Here is a 25,596-nt window from a genome sequence, read left to right as displayed (position 1 = left end):
AGCTAATTCTTTTTTTATTAGAAGGCGCAATACTAGGCGCTTCTATTGAATAATAGATTATGTAAGCGTATCTCTGCTAGTTAAGAAGCTATAAGCCAAAACGTAAAAAAGCATACCCTGCCCATCCGCCAGCCTAGCCCTACTCTGTTACAAGAGACATTAAGAACCTAGTTATTAGGTATACTAGGCTCTTTGTACTAGGCAGAGAGGTAGTGCTTGCTAGAGAAGATAATAAATGGGGGGATAGACTAGCCCTTTGCGTTAATACCCTAGATAATACTAGTCTATTCCTAGTTGCCCTGCTGCACTGTCTTTAGTCTCCCTTAACACTTAGATCCTGTGACAACAGCTCCTGTAGATATAACACCTATTATAAAGCTAGATTTGTTAAAGTTGTATGTGTCTTTATCCTAGATACTATACTTTGTAAAGTTATAAGACTTTGTTCTTATAATCTTTATCTAGCGTATTTTCATTTTCAGTATAGCGCTATGCTTACCTAAGCATTGCTATTGTAATGTCCAAGAAGAGAGGATTAGAATGGTGTGCTTACAAAGCCTGTATCTCCTCTTGTTCTTAAGATATGCTGTTCTCTATTTTTAGTAACTAGAAATGTTCTAGACCCTCTGCTTACAAATAGAGTAGCCTACTCTGTGAGATGCTGACGTATACAATTACGCATACACCTACGTAATCTTGCTTGCATATACAGCAATACTAAGCATAGATAAAGTAGACCTACCTAGAGGAGTCTAGAACGTTCTGCTTAGAAATACAGACAGAGGAGAGGAAGCATAAATACCTCTGGCTCTCCCCCCTCTGTTCGCTCTGTACCTAGCCTAGGAATCTCTACCTAGTATCTAATATAATAACTTGTCTATTATATTATATAACCCTACCTTACCTCTATTAGGCTATACGCTTCCTATTTGAACAAAGCTAGTCTAGATTTGTCTAGGTCCTTCTAGACTAGGAAGAAAGTAGTCTAGTCCTTCCCCTACTTTCTTTACATACTTAGCTTTAGTATTCTCTACTAGGCAAACCTAGTCTCTTATCACCTTTGGATCCTTACAAAGGGCTTTCTTATAGTTATACTTTTAATTAAACTTAACTCTAAGCTCTAGCTAACATTTAACAAAGTTAGTAGCCTAGTTCTTGCTAACAGGGGTCTAGTGGCGCTTAGCAAGTAGAGAATTAGCCATATCCTCTACATCAGCAAGCTAGGGCAAGTAGCCTTGCTTATCTAGCTTTAGTACGTGCCAGACAATCACCTCCTCCTTAGTACTAGCTAGCTTAATTATGTTAGGCTTGCAATCGCGTTATAAAGTAGTTCTAGCAAGTTAGTTACTAAGGGTGCTTTAAGACACATTGTAGATTGCAGCAGCGCGTTGCTAGGAGAGTGTCGCGTCTTTTTAGATAGCCTGTAAGGCAAGCTATATATTAGCCTTATTTAGAGGCTTTTTTGTGTTATTGTGTTAAGACATTAAAGGTAGAGTGAAGTTTGGCGTGGTCTTGGCAAAAGTGACCGGCTCGCTTGGGTGACCGGCTCGCTTGTGGAGTACGTTAGCAGTTGCCTCAAATCCTTGCTCCAAGAGCTAGGTTACTTGCTTCCTCCACTGTTATCACAATTGACTCACATCTCAATAGACAACAGGTACAGACTCTAATCGGCATAACTCTGAGTTAGAGTACAAGTAGAAGTTGTACTTTAAGCTGCTGCAGCAGAAGATCACTTAGTATAGTCTTGAGCCTAAGTCAGGACCGGGCTCCGCCCACTCGGCCATGCAAGCGACCTTGCAAAAAGCTCGTGAATGCTCATTCAGACAGTGAGCACCTGAACGGGACAGTACATATCGTCGTCGTATCTCAGGTCAGAGGTGGCCATTGAACTTGCGGTTCACTAGCCGAGGCATGATCTGTGGATTGGTGGAGCCTTCATCCTCCCACCTGCTCATCGAATTGTGCGGTTGTGTTTGTGTTTGAACCCCTGCATTATTAGTGATGGTCTTGATGGAACAATTGGAGCTTTTCATACACATTCCGGTGCTGTTCAACCCTGAAATGCGAAAGAAAAGACTGCAGCCCAGTCGCACCCTTGCCCACAGGAAAGGGCGCGCCTCGCCGTGGGATGACCGGAGCATTGGTAAAGCAGTTCTGGAAGGCCCATGCAGAAAGATATACTTGTAGATCTCAAAGATTACATCATGGCGGTACGAAGGTACAATTGACATGCAAATCTAGTTTGCAGGTGGCACTAGTTGAGTACTGTGGCTATGCGCTCAAAACCCTTTCTGATTCGCAAACATAAGAACACCGGTTGCTCGCAGCGGCGAGGCTGGGCTTTGTATCGAAAGGCCTGGATGAGATTTGTTGCTACGAGAGACCCTTTTTCTGTATGCAATGAGCTTGGATCATCGTCGTGGTGAGATTTTCACCCTTTTCACTGGGCTCGGTTAAAGATACTCTCAATTATTAACCCCGGCTACTCTTTCTATTTTGCTCTTATCGATAAGCGGTGAACAGTCGAACTGGTGAAGGTCTGATGCTTTGCAACAACCCACCTCCACAACTATACGCTGCCGACTGACAGCACTGAGAAGAGTAGCCAACCGTTGTCAACAATCATGGTACGAGCTCCCACAGCGTCAAAGTGAATGTTATTAAGCAAACAGACACGCGACTCGTCAGCTACCTACCTGCACATGCACGCCTCTCACCATGCCGACCTCCTCGAATTATTCACAAACCTGGCCTCGTCTCAACTCGCGCCCGAAAACATCTACGTCCCACCCCACCTCCAGCCTGTGAACCCTGAGGACGAAGACGACGTGGTGCCAGACCAGCACGCAGCCTTTGGCATCCAGCGCGCGACTCAAGCCAGGAAAGAGCCTACTTGGCGCGATCTGGGACTTGAAGAGCTTCTAAGGCGCGGGCCGAGAGTTGCCGAAGGGCAGGTTGTTGGTGGCGATCGAGGCACGGTAGAGAAGAGAGAAGAAGAGCCGGTCATCACAGCATTGAGGAGACAGCCTGGGCCACAGAGCGGTGTTATGAGATCTGGAGGTGCTTCCAGGGACGTGCAGGGCGGCGGGAGTGCCGCTGGCAATGGGCTCCCAAGATGAGCGACTGCTGCATCTAAGATGATGGCTGTTCGATCGAGCACAAAGGACCAAGACCGGTGACAATATCGAGTGCAGGCGGGTGTGAAAGGTTGAGTACGCTACAGCGCGCGAGACATGGATGTCGTATGCGTCTTTCGTGGAATCTGATCAGGAAGAGAAAAACACGCTTCGTTGCGGCGGCTCTGTAATGCTTCCCGGAAAGGAGAATGGCAGTGCACGAGTGTAGCCGTTGAAGTCGTATGGAGAGCAAACTCGCAAGCGCGGCTGAAGAGATTATCCTTGTGGCATACCTGTCCCGTTTTGTCCTGGCTCGAAAAACGCACGAGAGTCTCGCATGCCCTTGGACCGCTCTACCCTAGGTAAGACCCAGAATTGACCGCGCAGTGGAGTCGAGTAGCAAATTGCGTAAAAGCAGCGTACAATTGTACAAAACAATCTCTTGCCACAAATATCTGAGCTAGACCACCGTCTGTAGGGGCAGAGGTGACGATCGCCCAGGGCAGGTGTACCGTGGCGTACCCAGTTTTACACATATTTAGTCATTACACCGACACGGCCACCGCCTTCGTATGGAGGAGTTGCCGGCTGCTTGTTGGTTGAAACTCAACGTTATGGGCGGCAGAATTATGATGTGTCGTCCAAGGTGTAATAACTGGGTGAGTGTAATAACTGGGTACGCCGCGGTAATACGGTTCGTACAATCCGGATATCCCGTTTTCACGAAGCACCATCACAACCGGCCATCTGAACAAATACGTGCCTACATCCCTGGATATTTTCTCGTGCCCGGCTCGCAAATCTGGAGCCGAAATCTGGGGCCCTCGATCAGATGCGCTAATCGCACTAAGCCTGACGGACCCAAGGACAACACAATTTTTGAAATTGCATCTTGGCGAGCGGAAATCCTCTGATCCCCATGTTTAACCCCGTAATGCCTATGTGCCCTGGTCACCAATGCCATTGCTAGCTTTATGGGAAAAAATTGACCAATAGGAATTATCGGTGACTTTGCAGATCAAGATGTACAAATCCAGGCACAGCAGCACCTTTGGTTCGATCACGGACTCCAGCATCTACAGCCGCAATCATGGTCGCACAGTTAATACTCAGCGCTGCTCTCCTTAGTCTCGCCTCCACAGCTTTTGCCAACACGACCTCGGTTCGAAAGGGCGACTATGTCAACTGGAGGAAGTTCCATGCCAATGGTGTCAACCTTGGAGGATGGCTGGCCCAGGAAATTCTCATTGATCCATACTGGCGGGATAACTACTGTAGAGGTACTGTCGATGAGTGGAACTGCTGTATCGATCTGTGCGACTCTGTGTTCGAGAAGCGCTATGCAACTTACATCACTACGAAGGACATGACAAGCTCGCATCTGGTGATGTGAACCTCATCCGCATCCCTACCGGTACTACATATGCAGCTTGGGTCAAAATCCCTGGTGCTGGGTACCACTCTGGCAACCAACAGAAATACTTCAAGCAGGTCGCAGACTACGCGATTAAGACGTATGGCATGCACGTCGCCCTTGACCTGCACTCGCTCCCGGGTGGTGTCAATGGCTTAGATATTGGTGAAGTAAGTTGTCTCCCAGTCACCTTCTGCAACAATCACTAACGTCCTCCCAGCGTGTCGGTCATTGGGACTGGTTCAACAGCACCAAGAATCTTGATCTCTCCCTCAAAGTCGTCGACACCGCCGTGAGCTTCATCCAGAATTCAGGCTCACCGCAATCCTACTCCTTCGCTCCGATCAATGAACCTGCCGACAACCCCGACTTCTCCAAGTTCGGCCAACCCGCCGCTCACTCCGATGCCGGCGCCGACTGGGTGCTCAAATACTTCAAAGCCGTTTTGGAGCACGTCAAGTCCATCAACTGCAAGATCCTCGTCTTGCTACAGGGCAGTTTCAAGGGTGAGCCGTTCTGGTCCCCCAAATTCGACAAGAGCGAGAACATTGCGTTCGATGTGCACAACTACTATTTCGGACGACCCAACAACTCAGACAATTTCACATCTCTGCTGTGCGCGGATGCGAAGACGCTGACAGGTGATGGCAAGTTTCCCGTTTTCGTAGGCGAGTGGTCGATCCAAACAAGTGTAAACAACCAGCTTGCGAATCGCGCAAGGAACGTGAACACCGGGCTGTATTCATACAACAAGTATACACAGGGCAATGCGTACTGGACTGCCAAGTTCAGGGGGAATGTGAGTGTGGTGGGAGAGGGCACAACAAGCGAATACTGGAACTATGAGAGCTTCATTGATCTGGGGATCCTGGATGAGAAGCAAGGAAAGCAGTACTGCTCTTAGATTAAGATCGAGCAATGTGGTCCCACTTTTGGGCCCAGAGAATCAATGTTTGATGTATGCATCATTTCGCGTCTGCCTCCATTCGACAAGATCCCCCAACCTAGCGCCGCGGAGCCAACCAATATGGCCACGCTCAGATAGGTAGAAACATTTCCGCTCTGAGAAGCCCAGATCGAGCGTGTTCGTTGCAAATCCATGTGGTATATGTGCAATCTGGCCAATGCCAACTCAAGTGTACCTCCCTTCAGCTGAGTCAGGCACTCACGCATGCGAGCTTTGGGCCCATGCATTGCAAGATGACAGTTGCCGTGCAGATATAACTGTCGTTCATGGATACGCCAATCCAGAAACCTGTGAAAATGAGTATCCCGGTTTTGCTGGATGAATTGGGGCGTCCGAGGAGCGAAATCCATTGTGATAAATTTAGCGTCATAGGCGCGCTGTGATTGACCTTTGATAGACTTCTACTCTTTCCACTCCTTGAAGGCTTTGGGCTTATCCCGGCTATTCCACTGCAGCGTCCTCGAGATGCTGTTGATCCAATCTGTTTTCCTCCTGTCCATAGGCAGCACGCACGGGAACGGAAATCTGCTCGCGCTGATTGTCACGTAGTCCCCGGGCTTGAGCTCGACTCTTTCTCTCCCATCAAAGCTTGCCCACGAGCTTGTCCTTGCATCATATGGCACTCCACAACGCAGTACTATTGTGTCTGGCAAAATGATTGGTCGGAAGGACAGAGTGTGAGCACAAATAGCTGTGACCAGAATCACAGGGTTGTCTGGGTGGCAGAGCGAGCCTCCTGCTGCTAGGTTGTATGCAGTCGAGCCAGTGGGTGTCGATACGCAGATACCGTCTGCCTGCACAGTCGTAAAATGCTCGTCATCGCCAAACAGCTCGATCGACGACATCGTTGGGTTTGGACCACGGTCTACCACCACCTCGTTCAAGATATTGTAGGTGCCATCCGGCTTGTGTGTGTGATGATCCTCGGCTTCTTCCCCAATCAGCTGCTCCACAAGGTCTGGCTGGCCCTCGCTATCGCGTGTTTGTGATCGCATAACCGTTGCCTCGAAACGCAAGCGCAGGTTTACGGTGATGCCCTCTTCGAATGCGCGAGAGAGAGTTTGTGGGTAGAGTTCGTAATCAAATTTGGTGAGGAAGCCGAGCGATCCGAGAGAGAAAGCAAGAACAGGGGGGACTACGCGCTGGAATAGCCATGATGAGTATAGAACGGTACCATCACCACCAAGCTATCGCTGTCAGTCGTGTTTCACACAGGAGTTTCAGGTGACTTACTGCAAGGACAATGTCGAAAGTCTGTGGCTTCTGCTCACACAACTCGTTTGTCCAAAACTTTAGGCGTCCATCGTACGAAGGGTTCTTCTCGAGTAATCTTTCTTTATCAAAGATCTTGTTGTCCTCCAGAGTATGCTCGACGTACACCTTGTACCTAGGGTCCTTTGTCAAAAGCCAATCAGTTGTTTCCCTCGTGTTCTTGATCAGACTTTCGTCGTGTGCCTTTCCAAGGATGAAGATGTTTTTGACGTGCAGCTTCAGGCGGATCTGTGCCAGCTTCTTCGATAGCTCTCGGATTCCAAACGCCATGTCCGATATTTGCTTTTTCGTCAACAAACGCGAATGTTGTGTCTCTTGCGCGTGCGAATGTGGGTCTTTGTCCATCAAGCGCTCTTGGGCAAGCCCTTCGTAGGACTGGTCGTGATCTCTAGATGGTACACCATCTTGCTTCTCGAGTAGTTCGTGGACTATGCACGATGTGTTGCGGCGGTCGTGACCTGGCCGAGCACTCATGTTACCGAAGTTTGAGTGCGGAAGCGCAGATGCTAAGGAGGCTTTGCGCCTATGAATACTGCCGCCTTCGAATATGACCTGAAGCACTCAATTGGCCATTGCTGCGGGGTATGGTGTGGAGTAGGGTACCTCGAGCGCTTCGTCGTGGCTATTTATGCTGTTGGACCTCTTGGTATCCTGGTCGCCTATTTCATTCTCAGAGTGGAAGTTAGCCTCGACCGCGTGGTGATGACGTTGCTCCAAATACCTCATTGACGAACATCGCAGCAGAGTCCGTCGCAGCTAGCGCGTTCGGCACGAAGCAGTCTTTCGCCATGACTGCAGCATAGGAAAATGACGAGAGCAATTGAAAGGCCGCGAGGCTGGTGTTGCGGTTTGTGTGGTTGAGGGATGAGCGCAAAGTTCGAGGCCCAAGGCCCAAGACCAAAGGCCCAAGCACTGGCGCGACCCGTTCCTGGCGCGGGGCATCGCCCGGACGTGGCTGCCCCGCTTATCGTTTATCGTTGTATCCGCAACAAGCATGTCATGCTCATTCATCCACTGCGTAAGGCGTACGAATCTCTCGTCGAACGCTTAGAAAGCAGCAAATCATAGCGGCACTTCAACAGACTGCAGCACTTCTTCCACGACATCGTCCGCAGTAACACCATCAAGCACAGCCTTCACGGCTTCCAGAGAGCTACCCCATTGCAAACTACGCTCGTTCTCTGGTGCTATAATGACGATTCGATGGGGATAGATCTTGCGGGCCGCAAGCGCGACCGTCGACGGAGAGATGTAATCGAGACCATGAAGTGGTGCAAGCGCACTGGGTGTGTCAGCAACGATGGGCACATAGCGTGGTGCCACTCACTATGCTAGGGTGCTGAAGTGCCTCGTGGACAGTGCTGAGATACCACCGGCGACAGCTCGATGAAGCCTCATGAAGACCACTATGTTATGCAGGTACGCACGAACCTCAGAGCTAATCTTGACTTTTGCCATTCGAGCATTGAACGTTGCAAGGTCCTGCTAGTATGAGTAAACGATCCACAATCGAAGCCGGACGCGCACCTCTGCTGAAAATAAAGCTGCCAAAGACGCACTCTTTGCCGATACGAACGGGGGCGTACGAATGACAGACGAGGTCGATTGATCATCGTCAAGGACTTGTGCTTTCTGGTGTTGCTCTTCCAGATTCGGTAGACTGTCTTCGAAGTTGTGTTTGTGCGACATGAAGAATTGATCGTTCTGCAATAATTGTTAGTACTGGATATATGGGCAAACTTCAGGTAATCGTACTAGGTGCATACTCAAGCGCGTAGTGTTAAGCTCATTCAGCGCAACGAGCAAGAAGGGGCGGGGAGCAGCATACACAGCCGTCCTGGTGAAGTTTCGTTTGCCTCTCATGAGCTGACTGGAGTCAGTCAATACCGTGGCTGAGTACTGATGTACGTACCTCGAGAGCCTGGGTCTGGACTTGACTGTTCGCACGATCCAGATTTTTCGCGATCACGATGTTTGCAATCCTTCCGCTGTCGAGCTGCGTGAAAGCATTGGGTGTTTTCGATGCGCGGCGATCAGGCCGCTTTGGTGATCCTGAGAGTGACGCGAACTGTAGAGGAAGTCAGTCACAGAGCGTCTTGGCGTAGTAGAGGCCGAACGCGCCTTTACGTTGCTTGCTTCACTTTTGCTGTTGAAATAATCGTCGCTCGTCTCATTCTTGGCGAGGATGCCGCAGCCGAAGTGATCAAGTGTGGTCTGCTCGTTGCATTCAAGCACCGCCCATGTGAGACCAAACACATGCGTGGCCACCTGGCTGAATTTAGTGCTCGTGAAATCGAGAATCTAACATTTTCTCACTAGCTTCAGTTCTGACTCTACAGTGTCAAGCAGCTGCGCCTCAGTCTCAAAGATGCAGTGCTGCTCAGCGACGAGGCAGATAAGAACGGCAATTTCGAGGTCGCTCAAGGTCTGCACCTTTTCAACCAGGCGATCGTGCATCTCTTCCATCATTTTAGTACTTTTGAATGTTTTTCGTTTACATGTCGCGGTAGTGGAGGAATTGAATTTTGTTCGAGGTCATTGTTGTTGCTGTTAGTGGGCGGTGGATGGCCACGGAAAGGTGCAAAGGCGCGCCAAATTTACCGGTAGCGTCACTCACGGACCGCCTACTTCTTTCATCTCCACTCATCACGTCCAGATACCCCACATTGTGCTAATGCATTCCCAGGAGACATCGATATCAGAAGATCTTGACCTGCACCACCTGAGTCGTCAAGATGTATTATACCACCTGGAGGAATGTTCTCGGTGCGCTGAGCAACATCAACATCATACCAGGAAGACCTACGGGACCGCCATCATTACGTTCTTGGGTCCTCCTTTGCCAATGAGTCGCTCGCGACTCACCAATCAGCTCCATTGAGGGGTATACACGAAAGTGTGTCAACGAGAAAAACCGCGAATACGAGAATGACGATGAGGACGATAGGGACAGTGGCTACCGCGCCTTCTGTACAGAACGAATATGGTGGCGCGATCACGTTGGGCCGGTTCACCACCAACGTTGCGATACTTATGGCGCAGAAATCACGGACAGTACTGGAAGAAAACGGACGAAGTTTGTACCGTCATTACCGCTTGCTGGACCACCTGAAAGACTAAATGCAACAATCTTATCTTAAAACTGGTTGCCATCGTCGTTTACGAAGTACCTTGCCATGCGGGCCTTGCTGTTAGTCTTGCTACGAGCAACACCAAAGTTATGATTGATCGTACTCGCTACAATGCTTGGCTGTTGTTCGAACGATCCGACAGAGACAATGGGAACCTCGTTGTAGATTCTGCAAGGCTGCAAGGCCTTGTCCGATCACAGCGACCGGTACTTCAGGTTTCCCGCTTCCCCACCATCTTGAGATCAACATTGCCTTAGGAAGCTCTCTACAACGTCATTTCGGTCTTTGCTTATCCGACAGCATTGCGCGTTTTTTCCTGACGGCAACGCGCTGCACGAGCCTCCAAGACAGGTCGGCTATATAGCACAGGCAAGCGGGTTCAGCCGGCTCTGTAGACTTCGACTCACCATCGCGAGATGAAGTTACTTTTGATTTTATCCAAGGCGGCGCTGATTGCGCGTGCCATTGCCATGCCGTACGACGAGTACATCCTGGCACCAAGATCGCGAACACTTCATCCTGTGGTCATGCACAACACCAATGGCTCTGTCAGTAACCCCGAGAGCCTGACGAGCTCGACTGGCAGCTCGATCTTCGACGGCAACGCAGCTACTTCCTATGACTTTGGCATCAATATTGCCGGCGTTGTATCATTAAGCATCGCTTCGGTCTCAGACTTGTCGCAGTATATCGGCGTCACGTTTTCGGAAAGCTCATACTGGGTCTCCAACGCGTCTTATGATGCGACTGCCGATGCTGATAAAGACGAGACACTATGGTTTCACGTCGCCGCACCGCGACGCTACACTGCGCCGCCTGAGAAGGAGAGGGGTGGTTTTCGATACATGACGTTAGTGCACAACTCGACTGGCACGGTCGAAGTCACGAGCGCCGAAGTGCACTACACTGCGATGCCACATTGGGAGGACGATGCAATTGCAAACTACACGGGATACTTCCACTACGATGGTATGTGAATAATCAGTCGCACATTGGCATGTTTGCTGATGAGCTGCAGATGAGTTGCTGGATCGTGTCTGGTACGCTGGTGCATACACAAACCAACTATGCACCATTGATCCTACTCACGGCGATGCGTTAGTTCACATTCGAAAAATCAACTCATCAGTCTCTGATGCCACCAACGTCACATGGTATTACAACACGACGATCACGAACGGCACTTCTTCATTAGTCGACGGCGCTAAGCCAGACAGGCTCGTGTGGGCGGGTGGTAAGCTCTGACCTTGCATGGAGACAACCTGAATACAAGCTAACCTAAAGTCAGACATGGCGATCGCTGTACCAGGCATTGTTGTTTCTACCAACGATGTGATCTCGATTGAGAACTCCCTGAACTCTCTTTTTGATATCCAGGGTACAGGTGGGCTTCTCCCATACGCTGGACGACCATTCCCGAGCGTTGTGTCGTTCACGTACCATCTATACACCTTGATCGGTGTTGCTGACCACTATCTCTACACTGGCTATATTGCCTATCTTCAGTCTTTGTGGGATAAATGGTAGCTCGCCCTTTACTGGTCCTTGAGTTGCGTTGACTCTTCTGGACTCATGAACGCCACATCTTCGGCTGACTGGCTGTGCTTCAGCATGGGCGGACACAACATTGAAGAAAACGCAATTCTTTACTACATCAACACCCATGGTATCGAGCTCGCTGTAGCCTTGAATGACACTTCGTCAACCTCGAATTGGACTATCATCGCTGAGCGGATCAGGGCCTCCGCCAACGAACTCTTATGGAATGAAGAGGCTGGCATGTACATCGATAACGAAACCATCGCCCTCATGCCTCAAGACGGTAATTCCTGGGCCGTTGTTGCAAACCTGACCGTCAACTCGACACAAGTCCAGCGCATCTCCGCTGCCCTAGCAAGCCGATGGACACCCTATGGCGCACCTGCGCTCGAAGCCGCGGACGCCATCTCACCCTTCATCTCCGGCCTTGAGTTACAAACTCACTTTCTCGCCGAGAATACAACCGCCGCTCTTGGCTTTATGAGGTTGCAGTGGGGCTTCATGCTCGACGATCCGCGTATGACAAACTCGACATTCATTGAGGGGTACTCGACGACTGGGGAGCTACACTACGCACCATATCTCAACAATGCGAGGAATTCACATGCGCATGGCTGGGCGACAAGACCAAATTCGTCACTGACGTTTTATGTTGCTGGTATTCAGCTTCTTAGCGCTGGTAACAAGACGTGGCGCGTTACCGGTACTCCTTCGCTTGGTGAACTAAAGATCGCAGAGGCCAGTTTCAGCACAAATGTTGGTTTTTTCTCGGCGAAGACGCAGATCAGTAATGACGGTACTTGGACGATGGAGTTTGGGGCGCCACAGGGTACGAGTGGCGAGGTGAAGCTGCCAGCAGTGGGGTGTGTTGGTCAGGTGTTGCTAGAGGAGCAGAATGGCAATGATGAGGATGTCTTGGTAGTGGTGCTGGCTGCTGATGCCGGACCAGTGACGCTTGGTGGGCTACCGGTTGGAAAGTGGGCTGCAAGATACGAATGCAGATCTGAGTAATGGCATTCGCCGCAATTTGAATATCTGGATGCAATTCAAACGATTCTTTGCACCTGTGTGCAACTCCAAAATGCTGCTTTCGTGGCAGTGCAACAGTGTCAGATTAACGTAAACTTCTGTTGTGATCGATAACACTTTCAATCTCCCCCGACGGTAAGACTGAGAGCGACCGAATAGTATTGGCAGGCAGCCTGGCCCTGGTGGGTACAGGCTCAGCGTTCCATGGCCAGCTACGTTCTCGCAAACACGATCGTCCATTGCAATTGATGACTGATGGATAGTCGCGGCACGACAGGCCTCAGGTCTGAAGTCCTGGGCTAGTGGGCTGGTCAGAAGGCTGGGGTAAAGAATTGGGTTCTCTTCCTAAACAGCTAGGTACGAAGGCTGGGCTACACGCCGCAGCTACTTTACCTAGGCTGCAACTCTGCTTTGAACATGCACTGATTGCCAAACAATGTCAGGCTTGCACGAAAGCACTTGCAGTACGCTCCTCTTCAAATTCTGTGCCTAGCCAAACATCACCTCTCTCAATCCATACAGTACCGGTAGGTTCCTCGACAGTAGATTAACATGTGAAAGCCAAGCTGTGAGGCTCTATAGCCTGAACAGCAGACACCCGCAAAGACATGCATGAACGACCACGAGTTTCGATCACCTGTGGCGCAAGGCTTGTATTGAAACGAAGACCTGAAGCTGCTTGGCAGATGCGGCGAGCAAGCCGAGACGCGTTTCTGAGACCGTTGACGGCTTTCTGGTGTCGCGACTTTGGGGATTGAGACTGCGACAGCCCCCACGCAGCCTGTCAGTCGACTCGTGGCAGGCGCCGCCCACAATAGCATACACGCCTCAAGGCAATTGAACTTCCAGCGCGTAGAGCGCGTTGAGTGAGCTGTAAATGCAAGTGACTGCCGTGTGTTTTTTGCGGTGCTGCGCAAAAGCGCTCGTGATGACTACGGTAAACTCACAAGCTTGCCGGATTTGGAGACCTCGGCAAAGTTTTCATGAGATCAGATCCTTGCCGATCTCAGCCTTGAAGCTTGCGCAAACCACCCCACACCCACCCCCCACCCAGAAGCGCCATGGCCGCTGTGGAGCGCCCGTCAAACATGTACAACACCAAACGTCCAGGTACCCACGCAGCTCTATGCCTTAACTGCTTAGTCAGATACATGCATTGACGATGAGGCGTGCAGCCTGAGGCACGACGGAATCTGTACTCTGTGCAGTGCACCCATCATCAACTCCCTCGGAGCAACGGAGGCTTATCTCGACTCGATGCGATCAAGTCGCGCAACTGGATTTGATCCTCGATGTCGACGAAAACAAGTCGCCGGCTAGGTCCGGAGACTTTTCCGCGAGTTGGACATGACCTCGCCATAGCATCGCCTGATTGCCCGAAACGGCAACGTTACAGGTGTGACTCCCCGCCTCGGTAACTTGCTTGTGACTCTTCAAGGCTGTATAAGATCAACAGCTCCCGGGTCTAGTTGTTCCTTGGTAAACGCAACCAAATAACTCCATTACTTCGAGCCTTCAATATTCCTGAAGCACAGTCAATTGACTCATCGCGGGTTCTGGACATCCACACTGCCGAGCTAGCACCATATCACAACACAAAAACCTCACAATGCCTCCAGTCAGCCAATTCCCGCCTGCGCGCGTCTTCCTCAAGGCTGCATCTTCAAGACCTGCGGCATTATCGATAAGCTCGATAAGATCACCTCTGTCATCGAGCCCACCCACACCGAGATTTAGCTCTCACGCGACCACCACATCACCTTCAGTATCGCAAAACGCCGCGCAAAGACCGAACACTACAACTCAGGCAAACTCAAGAAGATGAGGTATGCATGACCAATGTCTCCTGCCATGCAATAAATGCTGACAATCCGTAGGCATCACGCGTCCACTTTCTTGAATTTTCAGATGATACCCGGTCTTTAACACAAGCGGATGCTAGGTCCGGCGCAGATCGTCCACGATGCGAGGCGGTGCGGATCCGCGACATCCATGTGCAGTTCAATCGGTATCATGCGACTCAGTTGTAGGAGTATGCTTGCTCTATGTGCCAGCTTGCGATGCCCTAACCGGGCATGGGCTTGTCTGAAGGTCCAAAAGTTTGAATGTCGTTCGCGGAAAGAGGCAGACAGATGCCCAGAGCATTCTGATCAATGAGAACATTTCTGCGGAACTCTAATACCATGGATCGCATTGCTACGCGAAGTGAGTGCTTGTTTCAGATGTTGGGTGAAGCCACTGCCACACTCAAAAGAGACCACTGTGTAAACCCCTCCGCTTGTGCGGGTCTGCGGGTGCAGCCGCACCACCAGCCAATAGACCTGTAGCATTACGGATTATAGCCGTTGTGCCCAGGATAGTCTCCAGTGTGATCGACATGTTCTTCTTTGACCAACCCAGCTCTGTAGGCAGGCGCTCGTATTCTGTTCAAACGTTAGCAAGATCAATCAACACCATGGAAGACTACTACGTCAGAAGCTTACCAAAGAAGTACACAACTAAGTCCCTCGGTACCGTACCAATATTGGTATCTCCAAACGCAATGATTGGCGCCGCAACCTCCCCCAAACTAAACTCCTCCGTCGACGCAGTGAACGTGTAGTTCTCATTCTCCGCTCTGCTCACCAACTGCCTAAAGATCTTGCTATGCGCCAACTGTTTCGCGGTAACCGTCTCATCCGTCCACCACGCCTTACTCGTATCAAAAATCGTCTGATTGAAGACATGGTTGTTTCCAAATGCCGCATCAGTACGAGATAGACTGGCATCGTGTTCGAGCAGGTTATGCACGTTCAGCTGCTCGAGTGTGAAGAAAGTCGCGTTTGGCTCGGGGTTGGCGATGATGGCTTGCTCCCACATTATGCCTGCGAGGGTGGCGTCGAAGTTCAGGCCGTCGCCGAGGCCTTTCACGACGTTGGTTTTGGTGAAGTTACGGCCATCACGGGGGAGGAAGCCGTGGTTTGTCAGGGAATTGAGCATGGGGCAGGGCCCGCGGACTGGGGGTAGTTAGTGACGGTCACGCGTAAGTGGTATTTCGAGAAGACTAACAGTCGTTATGACCACCAGGGATCCATTCGTGTGGGCTTGGCGTGTCATATTGAGGCTTACCAGACGCAAGTGAGGCGGTTGCTGCCAGGAGGATAACGTTTTGCTTCATAGCGTGGGTGAAGAGGCTGTGAATGAAGACTGATGTAAAAAAAATGTGTAGAACGGAGGATGTAGGACGGATAATGGATCTGAGGTGGACGTATGTCGAACATGAGAGAAAACAACGCCTTTTTAAATCATCTTAACCTCAGTTGGCTGTACACAGAAACCTACCACACCGGTCCGTACACTGTACGCGTAATACTACCAGCCCAAAAACCATGGAAACCAAACTAACCATCGGCATAAAGTTGCAAGCTTTGTTTTCCTGACATCGTAGAAGCATGCACGTTGAGCACTGCGGCAGCCACACCTTGTCAGACAAGATACTGTCGATTCGGCGGATCGATCTAGCGCCTAAAAGCTTCTGATACACACCTCCATGCAGCCAGTGAAGGCACAGATGTTGCTTGCTGACGCGGTAGTTCGGGGCGCAGATCCGGTTGGTAGCTTAGGTGCAACGTAAGAAGGAAAGTTGTAGCACTTGTCGTATATGGAAGATAGCCGAGTACGTATACCTACGCGAGACGCGCTAGCTCTCAACGGCTGGTTTAGGTGAGGCAACGACTTTAGCGAGTGTGACAGCTGGGCACTTCTCGCTCTCGGACTCGTGAACTTTCTGCTTCAAACATCGACTTTGCGATTGGCGCTCAAGAACATTGCTGTTTCGTCTTGATCAACATCTCCAGACCTCGAGGCCTTGGAGCTTCTGGGTTCTCTTTCGCGATCGCAAAGATGATTTCAATTCTGGACTTTTCTGTGAGTTAACAATCATGGCTGCGACAAAGTACCTAACATTTACGCTGTTTTTCAACCGTTGTCGTCTTCCTCACGGTGGTGCAGGTTGCGTTGGGTTGCGCGCAAGTGGCCGGATCATTCAAATGAATGAAAGCGGCGGAAGCCGCATCTTCTAATACACACTCAACAAGCAATACTGTACTACTCCCATAGCTCATCTGGTATCTGAAATGCACTGTAGAACCCGATCCTACCTGTCTTTAATCTCTTCTCCAGTGCATCTCCCTCCACTTCGAAGTTACGAAAGTTTGCTTCGCTGTACTAAGCTCTGAAACCCAAGTACTCCACTTCCATGAGTAATATCTTCCCAAGTGCCATTCGCATACAACGCTATACCACTGTTCCCAGTCGGCAGGTCAAAATCTAGACTAAAACGGTACAGGACAGCTCGTGAGACCAGCCTCTTCCAAACGGACCTGTCGAGATCTCTCAACGGCTTCGATCCAGTGACCCACATGTTTAAGAGGATACTTTCACCCGCGATGACTGTGTCTGAGTCATGCCAGCACCTCGTTGTTTTAGCATCTCGTTGGGACGCTGTTGAACCTAGTAGCTTGATCAGGATGATGTCATGTGGAAACCCGTCCGGATAAAATTGAGCTGCTTCATCGTACGTCTTCTCTATCGTACTAATCTGTAGAGCAGGTCAGGACCATCCTTCAGTGACCTCTCCACAGCGCACTTACCTTGACGTCCCCAGTGCGATTATTTCAACCTGTTCCTTCCAGCTGTCTTTCGGTCTCTCGAGGCGAGGATCGAGAGATTTAATAGGTAGCGTCCTAGCTGATATCGCCCCGGTGATTACGTGGAATGACATAACGAGGCACGGGTCACCATCTTTGACCACTTTGGGTCCAATCCTACCCTCGAACCTGCGCTTCTGCTTCTTACCGGAAGCGCTGATAGCATCGTTGATGGAAAGCGTCAGCATACTTCTCACGTTGATAGGAGGATTCGTTTGCGGACTCTGTGTCCTCGTCGGAAAATCTTTGGCTTCGGAATCTAGTTTATGTAGCAGACCTTCAGTCCTCCGTACGTGTGGGGTATATGCGAAGCTTACCGCAGTGTCAAATTCCTCCGGTACTATGATCTGCAGTGGTCCGTTGATAAGTAGATAGAAGCCAACGCAGCCTTCAAAGGTGAGGAGGATATCCTGCACGATGTCTACAGAGATCTCTGCACGACAATCGATTGGATTGGATGACCTCGGGTCCGAAGGCGGGTTAACACCGCCTTTTGGTGGCCATCGGTAGTCGACCGGTAGCACTGCGGGGGCACCGGTAATCGTGAGTGGGAAGGACGGAGGTTCGTTATCATCGAGCGGCCGGCAGGTCCAGCTTCCCGATACTTTGCTGTGTGGGTGGAATCGCACATCCCATTTCCAGCCTTCCGGTAAGAATTTCCCCTTCGATTGGAAGACCTACAGAAGCTGTGACAGGTATTGTGGCCAGATTGTGTGTTGGGTTTTCGCCCATGCTACATGCAGACCCCGATTTGTTGGCCATATTGTGATGAGTGGTCGGAACATGTGCCGAAGTCTGTGAAGTAGCCAAGGTAGTCTCTTTCTGTTGCGGCTCAACGAACCCCACGGCGCTCTGATCCATGGGCTGTGCAAAGTATCCATTCGCTTGATGCATGCGTGTAGGAAAATGTACAATCGTTTGCTCGAAGAGATTGTGCAGGGACAGATGACTCGACTGAGTATCCTCGTAGTCTCTTGCATTCAGCATGTGCTCCTTCAGAAAATGATCCCACATCTGGCTATAAGAATCCTCACCTTGCTTTCCTAAATGACATACAGATCTACTAAGGAAGTCAAGGTTAATGAACGGTAAGAAATTGAAAGCTGATCAGGCTGAGGGTTGCGGCATGCGCAACGCCACATAACGGCTGCCTATGTGACTCTCACGCTTTGAGGGCAGTGCATTCAATACGCCACAATGTGCCGAGTAGAGGCATTGCATCAAACCAGCTTTTTGTGACGCTAGTAGATAAGACAATGGGACTTGAATCAATTCCGGCGCTATGAATCCCTGCAATGAGAATAAAGACATGATTGAGAGTTAGTTTACTGAACAGGTACCTAGGAATGTGTCTGTTCGGACTTTTAATCACCTTAAGTAGTGCGGCTGGATGCATCCAGGATTGCTCCAGCTTGACCAAGTATCTGCAAATCGTCCACGATAGAATGATCAAAAAAGAACAATCAGCACGTAAGGACTCTTCTAGGCTTGAAGTTAGATTATTATGTGTATACCCCTTATTTTTTAGGCTTACGGCCGCGCTCTTCAGTTTCCCCACACCTCGATGCTTTCTCAGTCTCCTTCATGACACCCAACGCGGCCCCCCTCACCGCATTCTATTACTTGAACTCATCGACCTGGACGCTTCAAGCCGCCGCAATCGCAGGGTTGCGAGTAATTACCATTAATACGCTTGTCCTGAAAGAAGATCACGAAATAGAAACGAACAGAGCTTGTACAATGCCAGAGAAGTCTGAGTAGTACGAGCTGTATTCGAGAGCTCGAAGAGGCCAGCAACGGGTAGCTCATGAATGCATGAGCCATCCTGGTTCCCAAGACCTTGGATGTTGGCAGTACCTGTACGCAACGTGAACGTAGAGTAGGGGAAGGGTTTCACTTCTGATCCACATTGAGCATCCTTACGCCTACAAAACATGTGAATGTAGGTATGAGCATAATGTGGAAGACTTATCGACACAGAGTCCAAACACCGCTCAGCGTGTTCATATGCCCCGCTACTTCACCATTATCTTAGCGAATCACCAGCGTCTTGACGACATTGATGTCAATGTCGTGTAGCTCAATCGGAAACTTGCAAGATTCCGTGAAAATGCAAGACTTGGTCCCCTTGGGTACCCTCTTGTTGCTGGCCGGAGCAGGGCACCGATGGCCAAAGATGCACTTGATATCCTGGCAAGCACTGCCCATCGAACAAGGCGACATGCGCGCAACCAGACGTAGGGTGGCGATCTCGCTGCGGCTTGGCTGATAAGTGTGCTTGTGAGTGCACTGCATGTTGTAAGGGCACTCCTGGCGCAAAAAGTGAACGTTGCACAGCTTGAGCTTCTTGATGCGATCTACTTTGACCTTGTCGTAATCCTTGCATGGTGGATCGATGCGCTGTCCAGCTCGATTGCGGGCAATGACCTCGTTACGGTCAGCCGGCTCATACGCCGGTGAAACAGGCGCTGAAGGCGGAGGAGCAGCAGCCTTGGCCGCCCAGCTGTTGATAGCCGGACGAGGCCTAAAGGTAGTTACAAATCCGTTAAACGCTATTGTGGACGATGGGGGTGTGCGTGGCAAGCTCAAAGTCGCCCTGGCTGGAACAGGACTATCCATAACTTGAGCCGACGGCGCCGGGAAGCGACCGGGAAGTCCAGTTGACACGTCGTAGACTTTCGAAGCTGCAGCTGAAGTGCTTATACCGGATGGCTGGCGCGGCCAACCAGGAGCAGGAGCATTGGCGCCCAATGCCACAAGCTTGGAGTCTCGAAATATGCTCGGAAACTTTTTCGTACCGTACGGGAGCGGCAGCAATTCTTTCTCGAAAGGCACACCTTCGAGCAAGATGACCTTGCTGACAATCTCCGGTTTGTCTGAGCACTCTTCCAGTACCCGTGCATATCCGTTGTCGTGCGAGCAGCCGAATAGTAGCTTGCGGCAGTGATAGTCTTGTGAAAAGACCTTGAAGTTTTCTGTCATCCACGTTATTGTGCTGTCGAGCTCTGCATGTCGCTGGCACCCACCAATGATCTTCTCGTCCGCGCGATCTTTCCCGGCACCGACGTCGATGAAGTCGAACAAAGTTTTCGCTCGAGTGAAACCTCGCACAAAGTCCTCAAAGTCCTCGATTGCTGCGATCCCACCCATCCTCACCAGCACGTCTCCGAGGCCTCGAACGTTCGCATAGATTCGACAAATGACACGGGAGGTGAGAGGCACCTCTTTGGCTTCGTTCTCGATCCAGTTGCGCACTGCAATGTCCAGTTGTGATGCAGCGCGTCGACCTCCCGCTTCTCCATCGCGAATGTTCTCGCTGAGAAACTAGGGGCGTCAGAGTCATACAGCCCTATAGAGGGAGGTATTGCTCACAATCATGCCGTCGCCATCAATCAATACCATGACGAAAGGGTTCTCAGACTACCAAGGTCAGCAAAATTACCCATGTTCACTGTGATTAGATTCGAGCTTACGAGAGCGCGCTGATACTGTTGCAAATACCTCTCGTACATAGGCTTCTCGACTGTCCACGCGGCTTCGCCTTGAACATCCTGCTGACTCTGCGAGGCAAGAGTTTGGTATTGCTGGCTCAAGTACTCATAGCGCGTAAGTAGCTCCTGTTGCAGTCAGTCGTAGATCAAGCAATTCTCCAGTCACACTGACACTGATGAAGTCGGTCTTTTCCTTGTCGTACTGCTGTAGCAGCTCGTAGCGCTGATACAATGTAGCCTGCTCAGGGTCTGCGTTGCTCGGGCTAGCCACGCCACTGGAAGCTGGCGCAGGGCTACCGGCGTAGCCAAGGCCAGGAAGAAAGGGCGCTGGTGCCATGTTCAAGGTGACTAAAAACGATTTGAGATCCGTCGGGCAATCGAAACGATGTGGTTGAGGTTGTGGGTATAGTGGGGGAGGTGGTGGGTGGGTAGAAGGGTGGGAAAGTGCGCGTACTTATATCACGCCGCGAAGGCAGTTTCCAGAATTGAGGTGATAGAGGACAGGAGTCGGTTAGAGGAAGACGGAAGACGGGAACCAAGTAACAGTTTCCTGAAACTGAAACCAGGAAACAGTCATCTGTAGAGGTGAATGTGAGCTCGCAATTTTAATTAGTGGCCGTTCAAAGGGTCTGCCATCACAACGATACGGCTATGGAAGCACACGTGGGCTTCTGATCTGGCGGTGAGGTCGGTTCACAGCAAACAGATGGGCAGCTGCCTGCAGCATGCCGCGGGGCGATGATAACGCTCCTGGTTCGCAACCTGTCAACAGTAGGCAGGATGCAGTTCACGGTACACAAGAATGGCGACGAGCAGTCGCGCGTTGGTTGCGCGCTAGAGCTGAGCGCTCATTGGCCCCGCCACCAGCTGTGGGGAAGATGTTCGCTTCTACCGACAAGATCCTGGTCGTCGCCAAGGTGGGAAGCTGCGCTCTGACGTTCTTAGAAGCCACGTTCAAATTGGTGTGCTCCCCTCCACCCTCTTCTCCCCTGCGCATTCATCTCGTCGACTGTTCGCTGCATCCATCATGGTTGCCTGGAAGCTCTCATCTCTGCTCCTGCTCTCGTTGAGGGCGCTCAATGCCTTCGCGATCGAGGTGAGTTCCCGCACGAGTTACGCGTGCATGACATCAATTCACTGACCCCCGCGTGCTCAGGTTGAAAACGTAAAGGAAGTTCCCGAAGCCCAGACACCGAAGTTGAACGTCAAGATCTCGACCTCCTTCCCTCAGTCTGAGGTCTTTGGCGTCAAGCTGATCAACGGCCATGCTACCGAGGCGCGTCTGTCCATCTCCAACAACGAGCCTAAGCCCATCGGCGTGAGCGTCGTTGGTGGCTCGCTCCTTCAGGAGGTCAATGGTCAGCCCCAGGTCATGCGCAACCTTACCGCGCAAAAGTACTCGATTGAGATCCCCGCCGGTGCTGAGGAGACTGTGCCCTACACCTTCTCCACCGATCTCCACCCCCAGGATCTCCGTCTCCAGCTCGTCGCCGTCATGAGGAACTCTGAGAACGCCGTCTTCACCGTCGCCGCCTACAACGAGACCGTTTCTATCGTCGAGAGACCCACCAGCCTCTTCGACCCCCAGATGTAAGTCTACCATGTGCCGCGTGCGATCAACTATCCTAGTAGCCAGAGGCTAATTTGTTACACCAGCATTTTCCTCTACCTCGTCCTCCTTGGTGCCTTTGCTGGAACCGTCTACTTCATCTACAACACCTGGATCACCACTTTCTTCCCCCAAAAGAAGGGTCGCGGCAAGGGTGGTGAGCGCGCCAAGAAGTCTTCCCAGGGCTCCAAGAAGGTCGACCCCTCTGAGCAGGTTGCTGTTGTTGGTGCTGATGGCCCTGCCGTCACTTCCAGCGCTAAGTACGACGAGAGCTGGATCCCTGCCTCTCACCTGCAGCGCCCGGAGGCCAAGCGCGTTCGCAGCGGTACCCCCAAGGTCAAGCCTACAAGGGCTGCTTAGACGTTGGCGTAAAGAGTTTTGAATGCGCGATGTGGCTTTTGCAGTTCTTGCTACGATAATGAAGAGGCCTATTGGGAGACCACCGCGGCGGTGCGTGGGCTTCAATAGGGCAAGAGATAGTTGAAAGCCCACACATCCAGGACTGCACCAGGTCGCCCACAAGGCGTCATTGGCCAGCATCACATGATGGCGAGATAATGTAAATGTTACGACAGCGAAAGTTGGCTGGTTTTGTATACTAGCACCGCCATCAAAAGACCTTGTCGGGTATCACATCACGCACCTCTCCCAATTCTAGGTCCAGCTCTTTACTCCTTCTTCCATGCCTCAAACTCCTCTCCCAAATGCGCCTTGAGCTTCGCAAATTTGTTCTGATAATTCTCCCCACAGCGCCAACACTTCATATCCCATACCGGCCAAGTCCCCGGCTTGTATCTCTCACTCCCCCCCTGCAGCGGAAATTCCTCCACGCTCACAAAGAAGCTCGAATTGAAACTCAAGTAGTGCTTCTTGTGCTTCAAACACGGTGAATGCATTTCCTGTGACATGACGTGGATATGCATGTGATTCATGCTCGGATGCGTGTGCACGCCTGCTTTGATCTCGGACAGCCAGTCGCGGCCTGGAGGGAGGACGGCGTCGCGCTGGTCTGGTGGTGGGGGGTCGGCTGAGTTCATCAGGTCTGAGAGCGCGGTCTGGTAGGAGAGGTCCGAGGCGCTATGTCGGCCGTATTTGCGCCGGAGTTCGCTCGCTGCAAGTTGCTTGAGGCGAATTACGCGAGTTTGTACTTCTGCTCGAAAGGCGGAGTCGGTGGAGAGGAGGCAGAGAGGGTGTTGTTCGTAGTATTCCGATTTGCGAGGGATGAGGAGGAGATGTACACTATTGGCGGCGTCAGTACTGGTGGTTTTTGAGCAAAGAGTGGTGAAAAGGTACCTTGCTTTCGGGAATTTGTCGTTAATGACTACGAAGTCGTCGTCGTATTCTACGACGAGGCCTTCAGGGTTCTTTTCTGGGTGCTCGATGTACAGACCTAGACCGTTGCGGGCGTCCAAGTCCCACTTGAGAGGTTTCACTGGGGCTTCAGCAGATACTAGGCCGGGTTTCGGCTTCTTCGCTGACATGAGTTCTGCGACTGCGTTGTGAGCTGGGTCGAGGTGTTGAGCGTTGCTTCTTGAGCTTACATGCATTCGTTCGTTTCGATGCAGTCGTTGTGTTGGAAGCCTGGGGCTTCGACATTCCGTCTATCTCTTCGGCAACGATTGGGTCTTGGCGTTGCTCTTTCCTAGTCCTGCTGTTATTCTTGGTAGCATCCGCCATGGTGTTGCTGTTCAGGAACGGGCGTTGGCTGTTGGACTGTCGAGGCTTTGCAGATCGCAACAGCCGTGACGTAGTTCTCAATGTCCTGAGCATTCACTTCACGTTTCAGCGGCCTTTCTGTATCCAACAGTATACATGGTTTCACTGACCACCGACTTGACAACTGTAACTGCCTGATGAGTGCAAGATCCACGATGACGTTGGGCAAGTCTAGCCGCGGCAAGGGTCCCGCTAACTTAGCTTAGAATTTTAGATTCAATGAGACCGCCCCTCCGTGTCTGCTGGATGCGCAAGGATGGCTACACGACCAAACAACTGTTCTCTTGGAGCGAAGGGCGATTCCAGCGAGACCTCAACCTCCATATCGAACGGGTGAGCCCTTCGTTGTTAGCGTGGGCCTCTACATTCTGCAAGAACCCTCGCCTTACAACTCCCTCCTCATCTGGCTCACTTGTTGCCTATGGAGCTTGGAAGTATCGTTACAGAGTAACACTAGAGCTGCAAGCATGCCGAAGAACGCGCACCCACCACGTGGCAAGCCGGCGAAGAAGGCTCCGCCGCCAGAGGACACGAGCTTCATCGTTTTTGGTGATGGCAAGCCAAAGAAGAAGAAGGGCGAGAGCTCAGACGCTCAGGGTGACGATAAGACCAAGGGCAAGGGTCCTGCTGGACAGCCCGAGGATGGACCCAGGAAGCCTAGTACCAGGACTTTGATCGCAGGAGCATCGTGGACGGGCAAGCTACCGACCACTCTGTTCTCGGAGTACCTCCAGAAGCAACAGTGGGGAAAGCCAGACTACAGGATAGTAAGACGCCCTCTCTTTAGTACATGGGCTTCACCGCTGATCTTCACAGCGCAGAGATGGCGACAAACATTTCGCATACGCCGTAGTACTGTCAAAGAAGAACCCCAAGACGCAAGAAGTCACAACTTTGCCGCCGATTAAGATCCCCGGCGAACTCGAAGAACCCGCCCATCAGCCAACCGCCGTCGAAGCGCGCAACTTCGCTGCCGCATACGCTCTTTTCCGTGTAGCCAGTGCGAAGAACATGCACATGATGCTGCCTCCTGTATACAAGGACTTGTGGAAAGGAACATTCCAAGAACTCAAGAAACAGAACGAAAAGGAGGGCAAGGGCTGGATGTACGAGGCAGACCCCTTCTTCGGCTTTGCGGAGCGAGAGAAGGCCAAGGCCGCTACTGCGAAAGAGCGAGAGAAGAAGCAGAAGCAGCGAGACGACGCACAAAAGGCACACAATCTCAAGCCTGGCATGTCCATGCCCAATGCCGAAGGCTCATGGGTGGGACCCGCGAAGAACCTGATGAGAGGTTGGGAGCGCGTACCAAAGATCGAACTCGGAAAGAGAATTAGGCAGCAGGTGGAGCATCTGATCCGGCGCGATGCACTCTGGAATCCCAACGGTCTTCAGATGAACGTGAACGACAGGATACGTCTCGAAGACGAGATTGCAGATCTTGGCTTCCGACGAAGTCACGTCGAAGAAGCTGCCGACATATGCAAAGATCGAGAGGAAATCCTCGAATGGCTCTTGATCCACGTACCAGAAGATGATCTACCCTCGTGGAGTTTGCCCGAAGGCTACGTTGCGGGTGTTAGCATGGCTAGCTCCAACTTGAAGCGCGAAGGGGCCGTGAAGCGCC

The 25,596-nt window shown here is 51.3% G+C and overlaps 12 protein-coding genes across 12 annotated transcripts; 5 read left to right on the top strand and 7 right to left on the bottom strand.

Annotated features, from left to right (window-relative positions):
* Positions 1 to 2,654: 2,654 nt before the first annotated feature.
* M421DRAFT_51962 (Apc13p-domain-containing protein) lies at positions 2,655 to 3,119 on the top strand (the record flags this gene model as incomplete). Its single annotated transcript, XM_033594985.1, has 1 exon — positions 2,655 to 3,119. One exon carries the CDS (start codon positions 2,655 to 2,657, stop codon positions 3,117 to 3,119), a length of 465 nt encoding a protein of 154 aa, XP_033453552.1.
* A 1,087-nt stretch (positions 3,120 to 4,206) lies between these two features.
* Positions 4,207 to 5,434, top strand: M421DRAFT_724 (glycoside hydrolase family 5 protein; the record flags this gene model as incomplete). Its single annotated transcript, XM_033596875.1, has 3 exons — positions 4,207 to 4,396; positions 4,480 to 4,700; positions 4,751 to 5,434. 3 exons carry the CDS (start codon positions 4,207 to 4,209, stop codon positions 5,432 to 5,434), a joined length of 1,095 nt encoding a protein of 364 aa, XP_033453551.1.
* A 464-nt stretch (positions 5,435 to 5,898) lies between these two features.
* Positions 5,899 to 7,495, bottom strand: M421DRAFT_51927 (ATP-NAD kinase; the record flags this gene model as incomplete). Its single annotated transcript, XM_033594980.1, has 3 exons — positions 5,899 to 6,684; positions 6,731 to 7,321; positions 7,373 to 7,495. The coding sequence occupies 3 exons, from the start codon at positions 7,493 to 7,495 to the stop codon at positions 5,899 to 5,901; spliced, it is 1,500 nt and encodes a 499-aa protein (XP_033453550.1).
* Positions 7,496 to 7,831: 336 nt separating this feature from the next.
* M421DRAFT_52318 (uncharacterized protein) lies at positions 7,832 to 9,235 on the bottom strand (the record flags this gene model as incomplete). Its single annotated transcript, XM_033595009.1, is given in 7 exon segments — positions 7,832 to 8,051; positions 8,097 to 8,251; positions 8,297 to 8,473; positions 8,525 to 8,635; positions 8,682 to 8,837; positions 8,897 to 9,070; positions 9,086 to 9,235. 7 exon segments carry the CDS (start codon positions 9,233 to 9,235, stop codon positions 7,832 to 7,834), a joined length of 1,143 nt encoding a protein of 380 aa, XP_033453549.1.
* Positions 9,236 to 10,316: 1,081 nt separating this feature from the next.
* Positions 10,317 to 12,450, top strand: M421DRAFT_97484 (glycoside hydrolase family 78 protein; the record flags this gene model as incomplete). Its single annotated transcript, XM_033598507.1, has 4 exons — positions 10,317 to 10,869; positions 10,919 to 11,134; positions 11,189 to 11,411; positions 11,451 to 12,450. The coding sequence occupies 4 exons, from the start codon at positions 10,317 to 10,319 to the stop codon at positions 12,448 to 12,450; spliced, it is 1,992 nt and encodes a 663-aa protein (XP_033453548.1).
* A 342-nt stretch (positions 12,451 to 12,792) lies between these two features.
* Positions 12,793 to 13,361, bottom strand: M421DRAFT_193794 (uncharacterized protein). The gene has a single exon (XM_033588028.1). It carries the CDS (start codon positions 13,287 to 13,289, stop codon positions 12,978 to 12,980), a length of 312 nt encoding a protein of 103 aa, XP_033453547.1. The 5' UTR covers positions 13,290 to 13,361; the 3' UTR covers positions 12,793 to 12,977.
* A 1,414-nt stretch (positions 13,362 to 14,775) lies between these two features.
* Positions 14,776 to 15,568, bottom strand: M421DRAFT_30329 (Cloroperoxidase; the record flags this gene model as incomplete). The annotated part of the gene is made up of 3 exons (XM_033589129.1): positions 14,776 to 14,870; positions 14,952 to 15,464; positions 15,517 to 15,568. Coding segments are annotated over 3 exons (660 nt in total), but the record flags the coding sequence as incomplete, so codon positions are not given.
* Positions 15,569 to 16,264: 696 nt separating this feature from the next.
* On the bottom strand, positions 16,265 to 17,809 carry M421DRAFT_395241 (uncharacterized protein; the record flags this gene model as incomplete). The annotated part of the gene is made up of 2 exons (XM_033590085.1): positions 16,265 to 17,042; positions 17,100 to 17,809. Coding segments are annotated over 2 exons (1,101 nt in total), but the record flags the coding sequence as incomplete, so codon positions are not given.
* Positions 17,810 to 19,187: 1,378 nt separating this feature from the next.
* M421DRAFT_52411 (uncharacterized protein) lies at positions 19,188 to 20,984 on the bottom strand (the record flags this gene model as incomplete). Its single annotated transcript, XM_033595019.1, has 4 exons — positions 19,188 to 20,480; positions 20,502 to 20,576; positions 20,630 to 20,773; positions 20,820 to 20,984. 4 exons carry the CDS (start codon positions 20,982 to 20,984, stop codon positions 19,188 to 19,190), a joined length of 1,677 nt encoding a protein of 558 aa, XP_033453544.1.
* Positions 20,985 to 21,674: 690 nt separating this feature from the next.
* On the top strand, positions 21,675 to 22,616 carry M421DRAFT_97481 (uncharacterized protein; the record flags this gene model as incomplete). The annotated part of the gene is made up of 3 exons (XM_033598506.1): positions 21,675 to 21,743; positions 21,819 to 22,237; positions 22,304 to 22,616. 3 exons carry the CDS (start codon positions 21,675 to 21,677, stop codon positions 22,614 to 22,616), a joined length of 801 nt encoding a protein of 266 aa, XP_033453543.1.
* A 308-nt stretch (positions 22,617 to 22,924) lies between these two features.
* M421DRAFT_51496 (HIT-like protein) lies at positions 22,925 to 23,933 on the bottom strand (the record flags this gene model as incomplete). The annotated part of the gene is made up of 3 exons (XM_033594937.1): positions 22,925 to 23,495; positions 23,550 to 23,748; positions 23,798 to 23,933. The coding sequence occupies 3 exons, from the start codon at positions 23,931 to 23,933 to the stop codon at positions 22,925 to 22,927; spliced, it is 906 nt and encodes a 301-aa protein (XP_033453542.1).
* Positions 23,934 to 23,975: 42 nt separating this feature from the next.
* M421DRAFT_193593 (uncharacterized protein) lies at positions 23,976 to 24,842 on the top strand. Its single transcript, XM_033588027.1, has 2 exons — positions 23,976 to 24,739; positions 24,794 to 24,842. The coding sequence occupies exon 1, from the start codon at positions 24,192 to 24,194 to the stop codon at positions 24,645 to 24,647; it is 456 nt and encodes a 151-aa protein (XP_033453541.1). The 5' UTR covers positions 23,976 to 24,191; the 3' UTR covers positions 24,648 to 24,739; positions 24,794 to 24,842.
* The last annotated feature ends 754 nt before the right edge of the window (positions 24,843 to 25,596 follow it).

Source organism: Didymella exigua, assembly GCF_010094145.1.
Source record: "Didymella exigua CBS 183.55 unplaced genomic scaffold M421scaffold_2, whole genome shotgun sequence".
Classification (NCBI taxonomy): domain Eukaryota; kingdom Fungi; phylum Ascomycota; class Dothideomycetes; order Pleosporales; family Didymellaceae; genus Didymella; species Didymella exigua.
This window is presented reverse-complemented; position numbering and strand designations above follow the sequence as displayed.

Excerpts from the sequence above, each read along its gene's own strand:
- M421DRAFT_193794 (XM_033588028.1), bottom strand. The coding sequence starts at position 13,289 with ATGCTATTGTGGGCGGCGCCTGCCACGAGTCGACTGACAGGCTGCGTG.
- M421DRAFT_193593 (XM_033588027.1), top strand. The coding sequence starts at position 24,192 with ATGAGACCGCCCCTCCGTGTCTGCTGGATGCGCAAGGATGGCTACACG.